General features: G+C 38.1%; 1 protein-coding gene across 1 annotated transcript; it reads left to right on the forward strand.

Annotated features, from left to right (window-relative positions):
• The first annotated feature begins 404 nt into the window (after positions 1-404).
• LOC144713780 (protein-protein interaction regulator family protein) lies at positions 405-5,128 on the forward strand. Its single transcript, XM_078588463.1, has 10 exons — positions 405-547; positions 640-744; positions 828-893; positions 973-1,164; positions 1,248-1,361; positions 2,619-2,690; positions 3,504-3,587; positions 4,128-4,228; positions 4,517-4,601; positions 4,687-5,128. The coding sequence occupies exons 1-10, from the start codon at positions 452-454 to the stop codon at positions 5,065-5,067; spliced, it is 1,296 nt and encodes a 431-aa protein (XP_078444589.1). The 5' UTR covers positions 405-451; the 3' UTR covers positions 5,068-5,128.
• Positions 5,129-21,926: the final 16,798 nt, after the last annotated feature.

Here is a 21,926-nt window from a genome sequence, read left to right on the forward strand (position 1 = left end):
CTTCCTGTTCAGGATTCCTAACGATTGACGGGACAATTGCTTCATCCATGGATGAAATAACCGTTCCGTCTGGGGCCTTGGACGGGGGACGGGATGGTTATTTCATCCTGTGGGAGTATATGTAGGTTTCGGCCACGACGAAATAACCGTTTCGTCCATGGATGAAATAACCATTCTGTCTGGGGCCTTGGACGAGGGACGGGACTGTTCCGAGGCACGTGCTGGGCCACGTGTCAATTTCTGAGTGGTCTAATGCTGACGCATGCCCTGTTTCGTCTAGGGACGTAGGACGGGATGAGAATTTCTTGGACGGGACGAACTTCGTCCCGTCCCGTCTATCGTCCGCGTCCCGGAAGATCCGGAGCTTTATAAATTACCCAAAGTGGGGGTAATTTAGAACAGCTGTAACTTTCAGATTTGATTGCCAAGGGTTTGGCGGGGGGAGCGAAGCATGGCTAATGGCGACGGCGACGGCCCGACGATCGTCGAGAAGACGGCCGAAGAACTCCGCAGAGAGATCGACGAGCTCCATCGCCAGCAGCGCGAGGTCGTATTTCTCCCCTTCCCTCGATCTTACGCTTCTTCTTGGTGCCTAGTTTGAGCAATCCGTGGTGTTCATGGTGTCTCTCATGGCCGCAGATAACGGATCGTCTGCGAGATCCCAGAGGTCTTCGTCGAGCCGGGTTGGTCCAAAATGGACCGCGTTCCCTTACAGGCGTCCGCTCGAGAGGAGTTGTGCGGCCTGTGAGTTTGAATTACTCTGTTCGGCCTATTCTATCGCCTGTTTTCGTCTAATTTCATGGTTTTTTGTTGAAAATTTGATTCAGGCGGATCGCAACGAGAACGAGGACCAGCCTCCGGCGAAGAGGCGACTCTCTTCCGCTGTTGTTAAGGTGATTGATTCATGAAACTTCCTTCTTTGTCTACGTCTTACAGAAGTTTCCTTAGATTCCCAATTTTTTGTCAAAGTAGGTCGGGGATCTGGCGACTGATAATCGGGATGACGGGGAGAATCGTTCTAAGATTCAGGATGTGAATATAACCGCCGATGAGGCTGGTGTGGGAAGCAACGCTGATGCAAACTCTCATTGGGCATCATCAGTGGCAGACTCTCAAGGAGTAGACGGATTGAAGAGACGGGGGAATCCGAGGTTTTCGAGATTGGTAATTGTCTTTGAATCTTTGATTTTTTTCCCATTGTGTTTTAGCCGCCCTCATATTGTTCGTTTTTTGTGAATGGGTCTCAGGATTACAGTGTGCCAACATCAGAGCATGTGCCCAGAGTCCTGCCAAAGGATGAGGACCCGAGTCTGGTGAAGAGGAACAGAAGAATGCTTGGGCAGCTTCTCGGTACTTTAGAGGTATATCTCTGATTGAATTAATAAACACTTCTTGGAAATTCTTCAATTGGGGTCGTCTTCTGGTTATCATATTTTAATTTTATGGCCACCAGAAACTCCTATCAGTTGTGTTGTGATCGTCTAAAGCTACTTTATATATTTTGCGCGCATTTTCAATTGATGGTAACCGGAGCCACTTTTTAGAGTGGGTTTTTAAAGTTTCTTATATTGAAAATTTGTTTATTGGACGGACCGGCTCCAATATTAACTCTTTTCCATATTTTTTTTCTTCAAAAAACTCGTTTCCATATTTGATACATAGTTATGGCTTTATGGGTTTTGAAGATTCTTCTAGAACTCACTGTTTGCTTGGCACACTCAAGGCCCCATCTTCCTCTCTTTGCGACGTCCCATTCTGTGGACCTCTCTCTTCTCCTTTCTGTCTCCTATCCATTGGTCTTTCTTTGAAATATTTCAAGGTAAATTTCATTGTGTTCTTGATAATGGATGTATCAGTCCAGCACGATGATGATAAGTCATCTTCATCCTCATTTTGTCGTGGCTAGGGTGAAGATGGCCATCTGTGTGGATGCTGATGATGGCTACGAATTTTTCATCGTCCAATAGAACAAATAAAGGAAGGAAATTTGCCATGATCATCTAGAGAACCTTGAGACACATGTTGCTTCACAATTCCCTTTTTGTTGTACTGTAGTCTGGTAGACTTTGTCAACCAGATGTAATTATTCAGTGTAGTTAATATTCATTTCCGTCGCCATGATCATCTAGAGAACCTTGAGATACATGTTGCTTCGCCATTCCCTTTTTGTTGTACCTAGTCTGGTAGACTTTGTCAACCAGGTGTAATTATTCAGACTAGTTAATATTCATTTCAGTAGCCATGATCATCTAGAGAACCTTGAGACACATGTTGCTTCACCATTCCCTTTTTGTTGTGCTCTAGTCTGGTAGACTCTGTCAACCAGATGTAATTATTCAGACTAGTTAATATTCATTTCAGTAGAACAAATAAAGGAAGGAATTTTTCGGGTCTGTTTGTGATTATATTTTCTGCAAATGCATTTTTCTCGTAAATGGTAGAATAGGCTTTTAGTCTTTAAATCAGGTTGCTTGGAAAATGAGTTCATTCAGTCTACAGATACCCAGCTAGTCTTTCTTGTCAACCGATGGACTGCTGAAGTTTTAAAGCTTCATTTCTATTATTCTGGTACGAAATTGAATCATGTCAATAACTAAGCTAGCTGTTTTGGATGCCAGAAATTCCAACAGGAGGACAAAAAACTATCCACTTCGGAGGCATACATGAGACGTTCTGATTCTTTACAGAGGGTGAGCTTTTTTCCATTCATATAATGACCATAGATTAGGTCAAAAGAGCGGCCATATCTCTGTTTGATGAAGTGTTGCGAGTTACACAGGCTTAACGAGCTCGATTTCATGATTATCAAGATTCCTAAACTCTTGAATTCATATTTTCTAGTTTCTCGAAATCTGTGGATTCTGTCGGTATTTTGATGACTGAAATACAGTGAGAGGAGATATATTGAGTTATTTTCCCTGTTCAATAAATCAAAATTAACTTTTCATTTTTCTTACAATATATTATATTTCCATTTCGTAATATTTCAGCTGTTTTGGAATAAACATTATTTGGTTTAAAAGATGAGCCCGTCAAGTACTCTAAAGATAGAGGAATGATGTAGCATCCGTCTTGAATTTTAGCAGTTTTTATTAGTTGAAGACTCTTCTTATTTTTTCTCCGACAACTTTTCCACTTATAAGGTTCAATGGGAAATCTAACTCCCCTTAATGATTTGACTTGGTTTAGAAGGGAGCAGCCGCATTTGATCATAATTAGTGCGGCGATTGTTTTAATCTCATGTCAGAACAATAATTTTCTTGTGGGAAGCATAGTGGAAAAGACGATCTATCTTGGGAGGGATACACTTCAGAGTTATCTCTCAGTGCTGTACCAACAACCAAGTTCAGCTCTAGGAATATTGTGAAAAACTCCATAAATATAATATCCTCTTAAATAATGCGTACAAATGTAACTTTATTTATGTTAACACTTTTCCCTTTTATTAATTACTTTATATTCTCAGCCTTTGACGTATTATCTTACGATTCTTTTTTCATTAGGCTGAGCAAAGAGCAAAAGAGGAAAGCGAAAGATTGAGGCAACAAGAACGTGAACAAATTGCAATCAAACGTCGACGTGATCTTGTGAGATTCTGTTCCTTATATGAGGCTTTGCAGGCGTGACTTTTATTTTGATCGCTTTGTCATTTTGTTGAAATTCTCTGCCGAAGATTTTCCTTGGAAATATCTATTGTTCTCTCTGATTGGCGGCCAATGAGGAATTTGTTATTGTCATCATCATTGTCATCCTCAGATATCTCATCATCATCATACCAATGTTTGGTCTTGGACAAATAATGATGACTTGACGATTATTCATTGACCGATGGAAAATGATATCAAATAGAATTCTGCTAAACCAGATGGTATCAACAAAGATTAGTCATCCTCATCACCCACTCACCATCCCCATTCCAGGGTTACTGGCTGTCATTTGACTGAGTTAGGCTTCACACCTTGACAGGTGATGATGAATTTGTTTTTGTCATCGTCATCTTCATCCATATTTGAGCTTGGAGGAATGATGATTGCTCATTGTCCTCTTTTCATCATCATTATCATCGATATTTCTTCCTAGTTTTACTGCACAATCAAAGAGTGACGAGCTGTCTGTTTCATCATCAGACGCTTCGAGCACGTATTGCAGCCAAGGCAGAGGAAAAAAAGTTGGAGCTACTTTTTATTCGATGGTCTGAGCATCACAAGAGGCTGTGCAATTTTTTAAGGTAAAACTATAATCATGTTCCGTACTCTTCCCAATTACTCAATCTGATCCAAGTTATGTGGTTTTAGCGGGCTTGATTATTTTCTTGTATTGCAGGTTATTTTTATTTTTGGCCCAAAGTGTCCATATTGACATTTAATTGCGACAGATAAGTTTCCGTTTGCATGTGCCATGCATTTAAATCATAGTATATAATGTCAGAAGTATCTCCACACCGTTCCACATAAGTCATACTGATTTGGTAATGGATGCAGTCTCGATCTTTACCGAACTTGTATTTGTTTCTTAGGACAAAGACGGAACCTCAAATATACTACCTACCGACCAGACCAATGGAGAGTGATTCAACCACATCTGACCAGAGAAAGCAGGAGGTAGATTAATGATTTAATCCATTTTCTTTATTCTTATAAAGCTATATTAAAAAGTAATAACAGAGAATAAGAATATTCATGACAGGTGTTTACGGAGTGGAAGAACCGCCGAAGAGCAGAGCTGACAGAGTTCCAGAAGCAGATCAGTGATCAGTGCATGGCGAATGTGGAGGTGGAGTTGGAGAGGTGGCAGAATGGGGGTAATGGGAGGAACAAGGGCACTTTGGAGAACCTGCAGGAGACGATGGACAAAGAGCTCGAGAGCCACCAGCTCGAGCACGGCCCGAAGACGAGACGTCTTCCGGGCGGTGACGATACCATCGAGGAGGACGTTGAGGACATTGCAGCAGAGGACGACGCCCTGGACGATGTGCTCGGCAATGGCGAGAACAGGGTAGCCAATGAGGACGCACCCGCCGTAGACGTCGCCGCTGATACCATCCCTCCTCTGCAACAGGTCCAGTAGATAACCACTCCTTTCTGTCTTTAAATTTTGATCTCTATATTCTGCTAAATTTTTATTTCTAGCCTCTGCCTGAATATTTTACTCGTTTGTTTACTTCCTTGCTCAACGTTTCATGTTAAGAATGGCATGGTTTCTAGTTGGCATGGTTTAAACAAACACAAAATTCGCACAAAACAACCGCATGGGGCCTTGTTCTTTTTTTTCTTTCAAAAATGAACAAAATTTGCACATTCGCACAAATTCACACAAAGCGAACAAAAGAACCGCACACGGGTCCGTGCGATGCTCTGTTCGAATTTGTTTTTGTTCTGTTCGGAAAACCAAACAGAACTGACAATTCGCACAAATTCTCACAAAAAGAACAGAACGACCATGTCTAGTTTCTAGGTATTTGGCTCTAATTCTTTACTATAAAAAATGATGATTTTGTTGTAATTGAACACGGGTTTATTTTCTCCCGGATTTTATTGGAATAGTTGAATCAGTCTGAAAAATTAATGCTTCATGCTGCCGTGGAAACCAGAATGCATTTGACAAAGGCTGAAGAGTTGGATACAAATCAGGATGATTTAGTTTCTTTCTCAAATATAGACTTGAATAAAAGGATTAACATGTTTATGGAATAAAGTTTCCATTAGGATATTAATCAAAAGAAATTTAACTATTTAAGTTGTTAATCGGTCGAATCTCATTTTGGACCAAAAAGTACCAATTGTCGTCAACTAATCATTTGCATCACCATCTCGATTAAATTGGGAGAATTTATATTTTCTCTCTAGCCAGTTCTTTCTGGCGTTTATTGACTTAGGTCTTTTGGAGTGTTATTGACTTTTTTGGGGATCGAACATGAAGACAAAGATAATAACCAAATAATCATCATCTGTTCTATGTAATGACTTTTCTTAAAGATTGGAAGTGTAGGAGTGGAAGAAACTTCAGCGCTTGCACCATTAGCTTATGGCTGGGTCTATAATGACATTAATTTAGTTTGTGTTTAAGCTACGAGTAGTTTTAGCATTTTACTGATATACAATTATACTATTTTCAGCTGATATTGTTGATCCGTTACTTGGGCAACAGAAATAGAAACAAATCTCTAAACAGCCAATGAGAATAAAGAGTCTGAAACTACATTGGAGAAACAACGATCAGGGTTCTAAAAATCTGAATTTCAAGGGTCGTAACAATTAAAAATCTTTCAGGAGATTTGTTCAAACTTAATCAGTCCTCTGTCGCGCCCTCAATGGGTGGTTTTTTGGATTGAAGAAAAATCGAAAATTGATGGTACGAATCATTTTGAAAAATTGTTCTACTTCGAATTTGAAGTACCAAAATTAAAAGTAGTTCATGTGCAGAAATAATGAAACAAGATTAGGAGCCTGGGTTGAATAGTTTGTGACATATTACTTGAAGATTCAGTTCGATTATTATTCCAGGTGAGAGTAAAAACTGATTTGATATTAGATCTGATTCAAGATTGAGTTATAGAGAAATATAGACCCCTTCAGGAAAATAGTTGAGTTTTTGAGAAAATATTATTGATCGCTCTGATGAGATTCAATGGAAGTATTTGTTTTCATATAATATTGAAGTGATTTGAGGTACATGTCGGCAACTATTTTGTGAGGAAATATTAAATCTCCTAAGGACAGACCAAGGCATGTTTATATGCTTAGCCTACATAGAAGTGAATAGATGATTTAGAGAACTAGTTCTAAAATTTGAGTCCCAAGAATTTCGAGTTGATTATAACTTTATTGATATTGTATTTGAGTTTTCTATCTCATTCCCTGAAGAAATTATGTGCCATCATTCTGATGTGATCTTTAATGTTCCAACGTTTAACTTTGCATGATATCGGTTGTGTGATCTTCAAAACATATGTACTGGTTAACTTTCTTAATTATATTCCTCATTAATGTCTTAAATCAAATTTAGTAAAATATAAAAATGACATAATGCCATAACCAACATTATCATCTCATAGAATTCCTTTGATAAGACAATGTTTCATATTTTTTTTCCTTATGTAGAGAATGGTTAATTTGGAGCACTGAGGGCAATTATTTTTGCTGATAGAAGATGGTTTTTAACCACGTACTAATCCAAACATCTAATTATTTTTTGTTCCTTATGATATCCATCATTAAATAGAAACCCAATTTTTATGTCAGGTTAAACTGTGTACCTTTAAATTCCTACCCTAATAGGGTATCAAAAATTTGTGCCATTGATAACCCAAAAAAAGAATATAAGTTGTCGTTAATTCTTGGATTAAACAACGAAGTTGTTATGTTTCCTTACTAAGTATAGATTTGAGTAAGGGTCAAACCACAGAGAGACAGAAATCAATTAGAATATTTTTTACATGATTATATATTTATAGTCTTTTAGATAAAAATAGAAAATTAACTCTAAGAAAGGGAATAGTTTTCTTATTTCTTAAGCAAATGCAATGAAAGAAAAACTAAATAATGTTGAGAATAACCTCAAAGATAAACTTTATTTCAATCTTGTAATATTAAGAAATCAAATAATAACTACTGAAAATAGCTTACAGTATCTGTTTTAGCAGAGGGCGCAAGGGTTTCAACACAGGAGCACATGTGACTTGATGTGGTGGCGCCGAAAAATGTGTGGTGGATCTCTGATTTTTTGGTTCAGTAAAATCTAATAATTTGAGTTGTAGGATGAATTGTTGAGCACCGTTTTCTGTGTTGGAAAGCCTTGGGTCTTGGCTATCATGTCTTATAATAATCAAGTCAGAAAAATTGAGTGCGGAAGGCAGGAATGTCTGATAATGCATGAATCTCTAATGTCACTCCCTTTCCGGCCAAGGATGCATTCTTCTTCAGTTTTCTCCAAACCTGATGGTTTGATTCCCTTCTTCAGTCAGCCTGACACTCAAACAGAGTAGATCCAAGAAACACTGCAGCACTCAAGGCTTCCAAAACATTGTTTGGGACAGAAATTCAGGAATCATTACAATGTGGGAGAAAAGCGGTATAAATGAAGATACTATATTCTCAATGTGAGAAAGCTAGAATGTGCGGCCAGGATTCTCAATTTGGCCAGTCAATTTTGTGCCCCCCTTTTTAGGAAGTAAACATCAACCACCCACTTGAATTTCTCCTTAAAAATAGGTCTCTCCTTTGAATGGGCTTAAGCTCCTTTTGGGATCTGGACTGGACCTGCTCCATAGTGGGCTTCATTGTGCTTTAGGTCTCTCTCTTCTCCACCGTTAATATTCTAATTACATGAGTCCTGTTATAAATGAAGTTCCAAGGAAATAATGAGAAAAATAAACCACTTGATTCAAGGGAATCAAGTGGGGTTATTTCATAAATTGTTAAACCCCATTAGTTAGGACCGATTACAAAACTGAGCATTAATTTCATTTTCAACATGAATAAGTGATAATTTTGTGCATATTCTTGATATAAATAGTAAGATAAATCATTAAAATACATATTTATCACTACATATTTGATGTCATCAGCCATAGAGATCGAATTGGAATATTTGAGGCAGCTAAGTCTTGGCCTTCAACGTCCATCTTGAGTATCATTCAAATTAAAAGATTCAGGATACAATTAAAAATAATTTATCGCCATATGATGATCTCATCAAAATTAACTAATCAATGTATATATTTTCAGAATTCATTTCAATTATCACACTTGAGTAATAACAAATTTTATATTTATTTCATTTACTTCAAGAAGACATTTGAGTTTGATTAGTTTTTAGGAAGCATAATTCCATGAAGATCAATGCAATTGGGATAACACATGAGCCCACATCTGTGTTTACATACGCGCGTCACATGTGGCTCACACTACTAGGAGCACATATTTGGCTACATCCCACATGCTATCCTGCACACCTTAAACCTCTAATATTAACAACCTTGCAATCAAGCCTAAACCCATTCCCATGTGCAAACAGGCACATGACCTTGTACACACTACTTGAGCCTGCAAACCGTACCAGCATATAGCCGCACACTTTAGAATGCCTGCTCTAGTGTGCACTTCATGCACTCACACCAGATTCAGAATTCAACTCCATGTTCCCGTGGTATAAACTGCATTTTCTTTTGATCTTATCCCCTTTTTGTGTCTTCTCGTCACACCAAAATTCTTCACTTTTAAGTAAAAATAAAAAAATCCCCAACTCCTTGATAACTCACCCCTTACTATAAACATATTATTAAGCATCTAAGAAACAAATATCATAATATTATTGTTTTAATGTTTTACCCGATTTCTATATTTATCCTCTGAAATTAAAGTAATCACTTACGGTCCCTGTCATGGAGGCAGGTGTCCTATAAATCAGAAAATTGAACAAGTAAAAATAGTTATGTCGTACCACATTATTTTATTATTTTTAATATTTTTCTCTTTACTTAATTAACTTGATATCAACTTTTCTGATTGCCATACAAAAAATTGTCTCTTTAGTTCATTGTCTAGAGCTGTTTTTATTAAATGGATAGTGGGAGATCCCTACAGTCCTCATCTAATTGTCATTGAAAAAATATTATAATATAGAAAAATACCAACTTTAGAGTCTCTTGTTAAGAATTCAGAGGGGAGACAATTCCTTGTGGGCAGAACTGGAGAATATCAAAACCACCACAAAACTAAGGATGAAGAAGCATGATACCAAAGGAGTATTTGGACCATCTGAGATCCAGACCTAACCAGTACTGCTGCATCTATAGCTGAGAATGATTAGTGCAAAGTATACACTAATATGGAAATATTAATGACGCTGTGAATGTCTTGAGGAGTTAATGGAAATTTTTGCAACGTATGACTACTCAGGATATCCCAAGAAGTTCTGAAGATTAGAATCTTCTCATTTTCACTGAAAGATATATCCAAGGATTGGTTCAAATTTTTGGTGCAATATTTTCAATCTTATAATTTGATGAAGAACTTCTTCCTCATTATTTTTTCACTTAGAAGATGACCTTGGAAATGATTTATTTAGTGGGGCATATTAGATATTCATGAAATCTCTTGGAAATTCCCTCATCAAGTTATTCCACATTGGAAACTATTTAAAACATTTCATGGTGAGCTTACTGATAATGAGAGGAGCATGGCGAACATAGTTGGGGTATGTTTTTAGAAACACATACAGATGAATATATGAAGTTATTGAAAAGGTATGGGGACAACTGGGGCTGTTAGAAAGGGTTTTCTCATAATGAGAAAAATATAGGACTAAGTCTCGGGGACTCATTAATGTCAAAATAGTGGAGCTGGAATTCAGGATGGACAAGGTAGAAAGATACATTGGAGGAATGGGGAATGCTACAGAGGAACTAATTGAATATTTCAGGTCCTTCATGCAGGTTCCTCAAGGAAATCCATCCACATTTTTAGGCCAAAAATTCACCTATATTATATTTATCATGTAATTCCAAGATGACAAGAAGAATCAGAAAATGAATCTTGATTTGAAGAATGCATTTATCAAGAGGCAAAGTGCAGCATTGCAAGAGAAAAGACAGAGATTAAGAACTGAAGCAATGAAAGTTAAAGTAGATAAACCTTTTTCAATGAACACAACTCTTGTAATTTTTCAACATAACTCCTTGCAAATCCTACAAATTTAACTTTTGTTAATAGTATTAACGCTTCCACTAGTGGTATTCTTGTGAAAATGTAAATATTATCCTTCATTATATTGATAATGCTTTTGGGCTTCAATTTGTGCATGCAATTAATAATATAATAAAATGAAATAAAAATGAGCAAAATCATGTGAGTAGAATTAATAATAGTTGAGGAAACCATTGAGGTGGAAATCTGATGGTGGGCCATTGTGCCACCCAGGACTCGGGACATCAACAACCTCGCCGCGCAGCTCGCGCCAACATCCGTAACCCCGGTTTCACGTACTAGGCATAGACAATGACTGTGAGTCATGCACTTTCATTTCGTGTATTTTCATTTCGTGTATTTTGATTGGGCTGCTGTGTTTTGGGCTCATCCGTTGTTATTTTTTGTTTCTTAATGTTGGGTAAATGCTTAAGGGGAAACCTCATCACGAGACAGTGTTCCCCTATTTCGGCTCACTTAGGCATCCACCCTCCTATATAAAGGGATGCCATGCCCACGGAAGCCTTAGAGAGAAAATTGAATTGAAATTGAGTGTTCTTGCTCATTTGGGTTTCTGCCCTCCTCTTCGAGGAAGTTTATCATTTTCTAGAGTAGAACGTGAGAATCGCCCCACGACGTGAAGCTCTTCCACACGTTGAGATCACTCTGTGAGGAACTGCTTGTCGTCGTCACGGCCGCCTTGCATTGGTTTCTTGGAGCAACATCAAGAAGTCGTCTTCTTGGTTGCCTGATCATGCAAGAAGTCTTCATCCGACAACTTGCTTGCCAGCTGATGCTCCGCCATCGCCTCGAACGATCGACGTCCTGATCTCCTTGCCAAGAACCTGGTTCTTGGGGTGGGAACCGCCAATAACTGCCTTTCTTAGTGTTTTTCTTGGTGTTCTGTCCATCTTCACTATCGCCGCCACCAGTGACGTCTCTATCGCAATTGCCACACCCACCGCCGCCCAGCGCCAACACGCAGACGCCCCCCACCCACGCACCTGCGCCCACAACCACCGCATCCGTGCTCTTTGCGCCCGCGCCCGCGACGCCCATGTTCACAGCATCCTCACCCACCGAGTTCACATTTATTGAAATATAAAATAATCTAAGAAATATAAGGGACCCATAAGATTTTAGATGTTTTCAACAATCCAAAATAATCACGTAACATAATACTGAATGAAAAACTGATCTTATGAAAAAAACATAAATGATCATAACACCCAGCAAATAAAAAACTTATATTCAAATGAGTTTCTTCAAGCCATTCATTGCTTCACCTCTATATATATCAACACGACCTTTAGAACATTGGAACTCCTATTCATTCCCCCAAAACTAAATTTACATAAATCTAAGAGGATTTCTAACAATCTAGTCTCACTAGAAGCAACACTCAGAAATAAAGAGTCAGAGTAAAAGAGCGGCCACACAACAATGGCTCACATGGGTATGAAATGAGTCTGTCGCCTTTAAATACAATCTTTTAGAAATTTTTAAAAACTTCTTATATAATATTTTTGAAGAGTCCCTATACCTCAGAACGTTTTATAACCCACCCCAAAATTAGAGTGTTTCTAGCAGCACTTACATAATCTTAAGTGTGTAACCTTTTTCAACACCCCATGTATTAGACAAGTTAATAGGGGCCTAATAACCTTTTATTGGGCAACCCTATTAGTTAACTATATCAAGGTATATATTAATTAATAAAAAATGGAACAAGCCTAATTGATTGGTGAAGTTTATAGCCATTGGAGCGATAGGCTACACCTTAAGATCTAGAAGATACAAAATAGTACGATAACTCTCTCTAGAATATTGATTTCATTGATTATCATGTGTATATAGTCCATTTGCTTGACGCTCTTAATACCCATCAAACCCTATTTGGTGATCTCAGGTAGTATTGATGCATTTAGAAAATTATTATAGGCGTGCTTCTCTAATATTCCACTACATTGGCCAAGTACTTCATCGCATTGCCTCTCTTGAGTTTTCTCCTTTTATATCGAGGGTAGACAACCCCATCTTGATCCCTATATCATATTTATGGAATTGGTGCATTGATGTAATATGACGGGTGCCGGGATCGGCGGCTCGCATTACAACACAGTAGGATGCTCAACGAGATGATGATTATGAAGACGTGCAGATTTTTTAAGAAAACTCTTAATCAAGCAATAAAAGGTGCAGTTGATTTTAGATGAACAATCTAGTAAATTCTCGAATGAAAAGGTTAATCAAAATTATACTCCCAATGACCCTCGAAATCACTAGACACCTAGGACGCAAGGAGTGTTTACGGTTCTAAGATGTTCACACCTTTATATCAGAAAACCAATCTCCTACCACAAGGAATACCCTACCTCTCGACGAGTGGTGGCTATCCTGTTTGATCAGTCTTCAAGTAAATGGGCAGAGGAAATGATAGGGGAAGACGGCACTGTAAGACGTAATAATACTGAAGCGTAAAGGGGAGAACGGGGAAGAACCTGGCGGGAAATCAACAAGCCGTGGGTGTATTAAGTCGTGGTCGTAGAGATCAAGCGCCGATGATATGGTCGAGAAGGCAAGCATGAGAAGTCAGATGGACGAGCGCGACCAAACACAACGTGCGCAGGAAAGAATGGCGCACGGGCAGGAGCGGCGCGTAGCAGGGCGCTACGCACAGCAGTGAGTGCGGGCAGGAGCACTGAGCGGCCCAATAGCGGCACACTGCAAGGCGTGGTACGCGCGGCTGAACACCTCGCTGAGGCAAGCGGTGGGGGTGCGTTATCAGGGGTGGGGGTTGGCGAGCGGCAGATGTAGGGGTTGTTGGAAAAGCGTGCGACAAGACACACCACACCGATCTGGCACGGCGCATAGCTAGGGCGAAGAGGTGAGCAAACATGGCACGTGGGCGGGGCGCCGACGGGCTCGAGCAGAGCACAGTGCATGACTGTGAGCGACGAGCAACTGGCGGTGAGATGTGCATCAATCAATTCCTCCACGATGCAGTCAAAGGCGAAGGATATTGATTCTTGATGATTCTTGGACGATGAAACAAACAAGAACTCTGATTCTTGGAAGGTTCTTCACGAAACAGGGCAGGGAGGGGACAGGTCAGCGGCGAGGCGCTCCACTTAGTGATCTCGATGTGGGTGGCAAGGAAAATGACGTAGAAACACATTCTCCACTCTCTAGGAACTAAATGCTATCTATTCTCTCTAAAGACAACAAGAAAGAAACATTCAACTTTTTCCAATTTCATCAAATCCTGACTACACTTGGGAATGCTATCCCCTTATATAGGGAGGATAGGTGCCAAGTGAACGACTCTAAGGGAAGAAATCATAGCGAGACGAAGTCCTTTCCCTAGACAACTGTTACAATTAGAAAAGTGAAAATTACATGGACAAGGCCCAAACACACTGGCCCGGTCCAGTAGTTAAGCAAAATTAAACTGTAACGAAATACAACAAAATAATATGTGAAATGAAGGAACCATCTACGCTGGATACTTGAAGGCGGGGTTGCGAACGTCGGCGCGAGTGGCTCGATGCTGTTGAATATGTCCCGAGTCGGTGTTGTCACGATGGTCCCCCATCATGCATGCAAGTGAAGACATTTTAAATTCCTTGGTTATCCTTTTATACCGAAGGTAGAAGATCACATAATCACATTTTGGAAGAAATGTTGAGTTTTCTTCTTTTATACCAAGAGTACTCATTATTTATCCTTAGTGCATCCACACTAAGGGATACAATACCAGCAATACAAATCATATAACTGAGATTAGATAATGTTATCTAACCAGATTTTTTGATATCCATCTTGAGTGTCCTACCCATAAGAATATTAAGCACAGATATTTAATGTCCAGTGAAATCTGTATTATGATTATATTATAATTTACTCTCTAATTGTTTATATCCAAGGACTTCATTATAAACAAAACAAAACAGAATGGTGGAGACATGGTAGTGTGATTAGCTTGTAGGCCACATAATATCCATTAGGATATCTATTTGCTAAATGTGAAATAAGTTTAAAGTTTAACATATAACATTAAGATCCTAAACCTAGTGTAAATATCATACCAAAACCCCTATTTTATAAATTTAAAATTGGGCTTCAAAGCTATTTTTCTTCAAGTTCAAACCAATTAATGGGTATACTAGGCAACCTGCGAGGAAGCTAGAGGACGTGATGGTTAATTTAGATTTTGAATTTTAATCTGGAATTCAACAATGTAGACATGAAAATCATAAGAAACCTTACTCATGTACCCATTATCTTGTCCAGGCTCTTTCTATTCACAGTTATAACCATTTTAGATTGGCATAAAGACAAACATTGAACCTCAAGCAGGTACATCAAAGAATTATTTTCTCACATTTAAAATAATATACAATTAAGATTCTAGGGAGGATGTAATTTTTTTGAGTTTCCTGGAAAAGGGGAATTTTTATTTTGATCCAAAAAATTATGATTAGTTTGATTTTCATTATGCACATGTACTAACTTTATCAGATGTTGAAGCAAAAACATTGCCTTATTCTCTAGAATATTCTTTTTTTGGACCTGGTCATTCTTTCTATGTCACCACATAATCTCTTTGATCTTCAAAACATGAATCTGCGTTACCTAAAATTCCTATCATCATATTTTTTTTCTCCATAGTCAACAATTGATGAAATTAATGGGATTAGATCAAGTATCTACATAGTATTTTTATTGAACATGATTTTAGGTACAGTTAGATAACCTGAAAAGCTATTAAATCCCTATATTGAGGTTTCCTAGAAGGTGACCATTAATGGGCAATGGGTGGATTTATTTATGCCATTTCAGATAGTCCTTGTGTGAATCCCAAAGATTTCTTGCCTAAAGGAACCATGAATACAACAGCTACTGACCAGTCATTGATGCAGGCAAATTGCGTAGTAATTTTAATTGTTGTTTCAATTTAGTTTTCTAAAATCATATAAATTTGAAAAAATATGTAAAATCAAAATCGAATGTATTGTAAGAGTAAGGTCGTCTCCACAGGTACTAGCCTTTAGAGGTAAAATACTAATGGAAATTGAGTTTTGATGATAGTAAAAATACTAATGAAGATGGTGAGTGTAGTAAATTATAAGTAACTAGTAAATGGTAGAATATTAGATACTATTTATACATATAGATACTAGATATAATAAATAAATGAGAGATGTAGTAAGAGTTTTGAGAAATATTTGTTTGAATCATGCGCTAAGTAGAGAAGTTTAATAAGATATAAAAATAGTAAAGTTCTATGAATAAAGGCTAGGGTTAATTAATTATTAGTAAGCTATATGAGAATATGAGTAGATTCTAAGGATAGTGGGACTAATATTTTAATGAGATGAGAAATAAGAGGCATAGTAATAAGAGATAATAAGTTAGTTTATAGAGGTCTTTAGTTTAGTAATAGGTAGAAATGAAAGTAGAAAGAGAGAATAAGTATTGTAAAGATAAAGGGAAGCAAGTAATATAAGTTGGATAATAGATGGGAGTAGATGAAAAGATGTGTGTGTGTGTGTGTGTATGTGTATCTACTTTATAGAGTAGAGAAGATTGGTGTAAGTCTAGAGATGTGTGTGTGTGTATGCATTTACTTTATAGAGTAGAGAAGATTGGTGTATGTCTAGAGATTATTTAGTTACTAAGAGAACTAAATAGATATGTTAGAAGAATCTGTAAGGTAGTATAGTTAACTAGAGAGTTAGAGGATTTAATATTTTTGGTCTAATTTATAAAAGATCAAGAAAAAGATAGTAAAGATTGGTGTATGTCTAGAGATTATTTAGTTACTAAGAGAACTAAATAGATATGTTAGAAGAATCTGTAAGGTAGTATAGTTAACTAGAGAGTTAGAGGATTTAATATTTTTGGTCTAATTTATAAAAGATCAAGAAAAAGATAGTAATAAGAGAATAGAAGAAGTTTTGGAGAAAGTAAAGGCACTAATAAGAAATTTAAGGATGACTATTATAATTACTTAGTTAATTATAAGAGTAGAATAGGATTTATATGGGCTTAGTAGTTACTTTATAGTTATATATATATATTTTAAGGTCAATTTTGGAAGTTACAGGGGTAATTTAGTTCAACACCTTGGAGATGTTCAACCAAATGTGTCTACTTATTATATGCTATTATATTTCATTTGCTTATCTTTTCTTTCTTATTGAGATGATAGATGAGAGGAAATGCATTCAATTCTCGTTTTTAAGGGGTTGAGAAGGGTTCTCTCAACCCCACAAGAGGTGGGACTTGATCCAACGACCCCTGGAGGGCCGTTGGATTGGCCAATGGTTCCCTCGTGGACGGCCTCCATCGATCAGCAGACGAGGATGACAAATGAGGGTGAATAAGGATGGGAAGGCCTCAGGTCTGACTGATCCTCCCTTGATATGGGTCAACGACTGCAATTAAATCACAGCTATGGACACATTATAATCAGTGTACCCCTTTCTTCGCCATGTCAGCATGCCCTGTCAGCAGTCCCGATAGCTATGCATGCTCTCATTCGTCCGTTTGTTGTGGCCCCGGTCGGCATCAGCCATCATGGCCAACCAAAGGGCCTGAAAAATAAAGAAAAACCAATTAAATAAGACGAGATAAATCTTACCGTCTGATCTTCTTTAATAAAATCGGATGCATGAGATCATGTCGGCCTATTAAAATAAGCCCGAAATGACACGCCTGTCAGGCCAGGTAGGTTCGAAGCCCAGTCATGATTTCCTTGAAAAAATTCATTAGATTGCAGCCCATTCTCGAAAAATTTAAAAAACTATCGATATATAAAAATTTCACCAATCCATATAGATTGAAAATAAAACACTCCCCTCTCCTACGATTGAACTCCATGGCCCTCTTTGGGCCTGCTTTTAGGGCTCTCCTACGGGGCCAATCTATGTGCTAAGTGCTAAGTGTGCAAACAGGTGGGATGTTGTGCGGCGGTGCTCACCGGCTGCTGGCCGGCTCAAACGTTGTACGCTCGCTGGTTGGTGGCTAGCTTGAGTACCACCAGCTGATCGTGAGCTGGTCGCTTACAAACCTTTTTATATTTTTCTTTATACAGACATATCAATTCAAAAATATTTTCTAAATGGAATAAATCAAATGGCCTTTAACATAAGATAGAATTTAATGAGGATAAACAAACATAATGAAGGTTTTAAAGAATAAGTGCATGGAGGACCAATTTGTAGTAAAATAAAGATAAAATTAATAATATCATGCATATTCTAACTCTAAAATGTGTATGTTTTCACAACTAAAAATCCTTTATCAGACATCTGTTGCTTATAAGGGATTGCAGGATCCACGATAAGGGGTAGTGGGCCACACGAGTAAGTAATTTTTGTGTCGTTGTAATTGGAGCAGGCATTGACGCTAACACAACAGCCTAGTGCTGCATTTGGTGCTGTAAAATGCCACAAAAATATCCAAAAATAAAAATTGGTCATAGTCTTGGAGAATTTCCAATTTTATTCTTCATTTAAAGCCTTCACAACCTAGCTCTGTGATGAAGGCAAATTACGTAAGTAATTTTTGTGTCGTTGTAATTTTAATTTGCCTAAATCAAATAAATTTGTTAAAATGTAGAAACACACTCAAATGTATTGTTAGAGAAAGTTCATCTCCAAAGGGACTGGCCTTTATATGTGAATTTAATGATTGAGTTATAGTTAAGGAGCAGTAATAATAGTACTAAAGATAGTGAATGTAAGAAGGGATAAGTAGTTAGTAAGTGGAGGGATGAGAGAACTGGATATGAGAGAAAAAAATCAGATATTATTATATTTTTTATAGAGACTAGAAATAATAAAGGAGCCAGAGATTTGAATGGAGTAATAGTTGTAGGTGATGTTAATATAGGTAGTGGAGGAAGCAAAGAAGATTAATAAGATAGAGTGGTTAAATACTATCAATAGGATCTAGGAGATTCCATATTTAATTAGTAGTAACCTGTATGGAAAGTAGAAAGTAGATATAAGGATAATGAGATTAAGATTTTAGTTAGATAGGGAATAAGAGGTTACAGAAATAAGATGTAAGTAGTTAATTTATAGAGGTATTTACTTTAGGAAGAGGTGGAAAGAAGAATAAAAGAGAGAAGAAGTATTATAAAGATTGGGGAAAGGGAGTATTATAAGTTGAGTGATGGATTGGAGTATATGAGAACATGTATATGTATGCTTACATTTTATAAATAGGAGATAAGTAGAAGTATTTATGTTATTTGATTAGTAAGAGAATTAAGTAAATAAAGAAGAACAAGAAGATACGAGATATTTGACTTAACTAAATAGGTACAGAAATTAAATTCTTGATTTATTTTACAAGAATTTAGGCAAAAGAAGATAACAATAAAAGGAGAGAGAAATGAGAAGGGTTATATAATTCAGGAGAGAGTTAAAGGGTTATTTAGTTAGATAGATAGATATAAAGGGAGAAATATTAAGAGCAAAGGGAAGATGGATTTTATGGAGTTGTTATGATTTTATATTTATAATTATCCTAGGTAGTTAAGAATATAGTCTATAAAATAAATATATCTATGAAATATGTTTTTAGTATTTTTTTATTGTACGAAAATTATTGGAAATATAGAGGTTTTTGTTGACGCCTAGCTGTTGTTCGACATAACGCCTCAACGAGGCCAGTAGAAAAGAACACAATCAACAAAAAAACTTCTCTAAATCAAGTTAAATTTGAGTAATGTTGTACCCTAACTGGATGATTCTCGTTCAGGATGAGCATAAGAACTTACCAGACACGCTCTCAATTGACGAACGGGGTGGCGATGCCGATCGCCACCATCTAACTTCAGTGTGTTTTTTCCCCTTTCCTCTCTTCCTTGGTGGCACATGTTTCTCACTTCATCGCTCTTCCTTGAAGTCTCCCTGAGCTGTCTGCACATCACTAGAGCTGGCATGACGCTGCAGCAAACTTCAAACTTCAAAAGGGACCTCCTCCATCGTGATTTCTTCCTGGGACAAGAGATGCAATTAGAGCCTTCAAGTTTTCTCTTTAAAGGGTTGAGAGAGGTTCTCTCAACCCTCTGATGCCTCAGGATTGATCCAACGGCTATCTTGGAGCCATTGGATTACACTCTGATCCCCTCGTCGTCGGCCTCCGCTAGTTAGTTAACAAAGAATGAAGGTGGGGGGTGGAGAAGGATGAGATTACTCCCGGTGTCTGATCCCCCTTTGAATGGGTTCAACAGCTGTGATTAAATCACAATTGTGGACCCATTATTAATGTTATACCCTCTTCACCACATCAGTTGCTCCATCAACTGCCTCGTCAGCCTTTCCGTCAGCATTCACATGCACGATTCACTTTTAGATGGGTCCCCCTGTCCTCATCATTCATCATAGCCAATCAAAGAGCTTGAAAAGGAAGAAAAGGATTAGATATTACAAGACAGATCTCATGTCTAATCTTCCTTAAGAAGATTTGACAGTTGAGATCATTTCTCTTTGCTTAAACTGGCCCATTATGACACGGGCTTGGGGCTATGTTGGTTTGAATCTCGCACATAATTTCTTTTTCCCATTTCTTAAGATCACGGCCCTCGGGGCGCAATCACTTGTATGCTTCTTGGCTCGGCCTGATGCAGAGCTAAAGCTTGAAAAGACGAATCTAATCCCATATCGGAAAATTAAAAAGAAACCTTACTATATATTGGCCTTGCTTCTTTATCCTTTTAAATCACTTAATATCTTTTGTGTGCAGGCATGGACCTCTCTATGGGTCTTTCTGTGGGGGACTTTGTGGGCCTCTATGTGACAGCCTTTGGGGTTCCTTGTGCATCTGTGCTTGTCAACTACTAGCTTGCATGAGTGTGAGGCGCTCGCTAGCTGGCAGCTGGCTTGAGTGCCACTAGCTCCTTCAACAGGCCACTTAAAAACCCCCTTTGTTATTGATATTATTGTCTTCTGTTTTTTTATTTGTTGAATGCACTGAAATCTTAATGCCCTAATAATTCCAAAACATTTTCTAAATGATGAGATTATAATACGGAGATCACTAGTCTTTACGGTTACTAGAGAAGGAAATTGAAGTATCTAGATGGAATATCACTATCTAGCCTCACTCATATCGAGTATAGCCAGTTTCGTGGCCATTAGTGTCGAGACACTAAGGATAAATAGTGGGTGCTCTTTAGTGGAAAGAGTTCATTGAATTGATCCGTATGAATCCCTGAATGGTATTATATCAAAATGTCAATCAAGTTGATTCATGTCATGGTTGTGTAAGTGGACCTTAGACTTGAACACCAAATACATCTTGTGGACGGACAGTTGTACTTTGACTATGACCTACGAGTCTCTAATCATGGGATTCTAAATAGTCTTAGTTCAAGTGCCTCAAAAAGTTCATGAAGGCAATTTAGTGTTCAAGATGGAATCATCCACCCTCAGTGTAAGAGGTGACAGCTCAAGGAAGACCATGCGATGAAGTCCTTGGCCAAGACAATGAAATATCAAAGAAGATTTCTAAGATGATTTCTGAATGCATCAATACTAACTTGAATGACCGACTAGGATTTGATAGTTGACCATATCCTAAGTCATATTAAGATCGTCAAGTGGATAACGGACTATACACATAGGTAACCGATAATGACCATGTTCCATGAGTGAGTGGATACACACTTCTTTCTTATTCTAGAGGACGTGGTGTAACTTTGGTGGTGCACACGACCACACACCATCACCGGACGTTATGCCACTACCGCAAGAGACGTCTCGTGTCATGATATGTCACCAACGCCAACTTCAGACTAGGGATCCGAGTGTCATTTAAAATTAGATTTAAATTTTTATTGTTATATAAATTTTCTCTTCCCTCCAAGGCCTATAAATAGGCCAATGATGTACTAAACTTCTTAGTGATTATCTTTGGAATCGAAGTTTTCTTCTAAAGAATTTGCCCTAGTTTTCTCTCTATTGTCGTTGCCGCTGCCGTAGCCACTATTGTCGTTGTCGCTGCTACTGAGAGGAGGTTGTCCTCCCCAAGCCCAAGTGTTTTTAGTGCACCACCATTGTTGCCCGTCGCTCACAACCGCCCACGCCATCGCATGTCGCATGCAGCAGCATGCACCGTCGCCCCCTTGTGCTGTCGCCCACCGCGTTCAACTGCCTGTGCATTGCTCGCCACACGTTACTGTTGGCGCTAGTGCCTGTTGCGCGTAGCCGCCCGCGCCGTTGC

Source organism: Wolffia australiana, chromosome 16, assembly GCF_029677425.1.
Source record: "Wolffia australiana isolate 7733 chromosome 16, ASM2967742v1".
Lineage (NCBI taxonomy): Eukaryota > Viridiplantae > Streptophyta > Magnoliopsida > Alismatales > Araceae > Wolffia > Wolffia australiana.

What these genes read in the sequence shown, in the direction of transcription:
- LOC144713780 (XM_078588463.1), top strand. Translation starts at nt 452, where the DNA reads ATGGCTAATGGCGACGGCGACGGCCCGACGATCGTCGAGAAGACGGCC. An exon ending in GTTCTGATTCTTTACAGAGG is followed by an intron (nt 2,691 to 3,503) that starts GTGAGCTTTTTT and finishes TTTTTTCATTAG; the next exon opens with GCTGAGCAAAGAGCAAAAGA. An exon ending in CTGACCAGAGAAAGCAGGAG is followed by an intron (nt 4,602 to 4,686) that starts GTAGATTAATGA and finishes TATTCATGACAG; the next exon opens with GTGTTTACGGAGTGGAAGAA.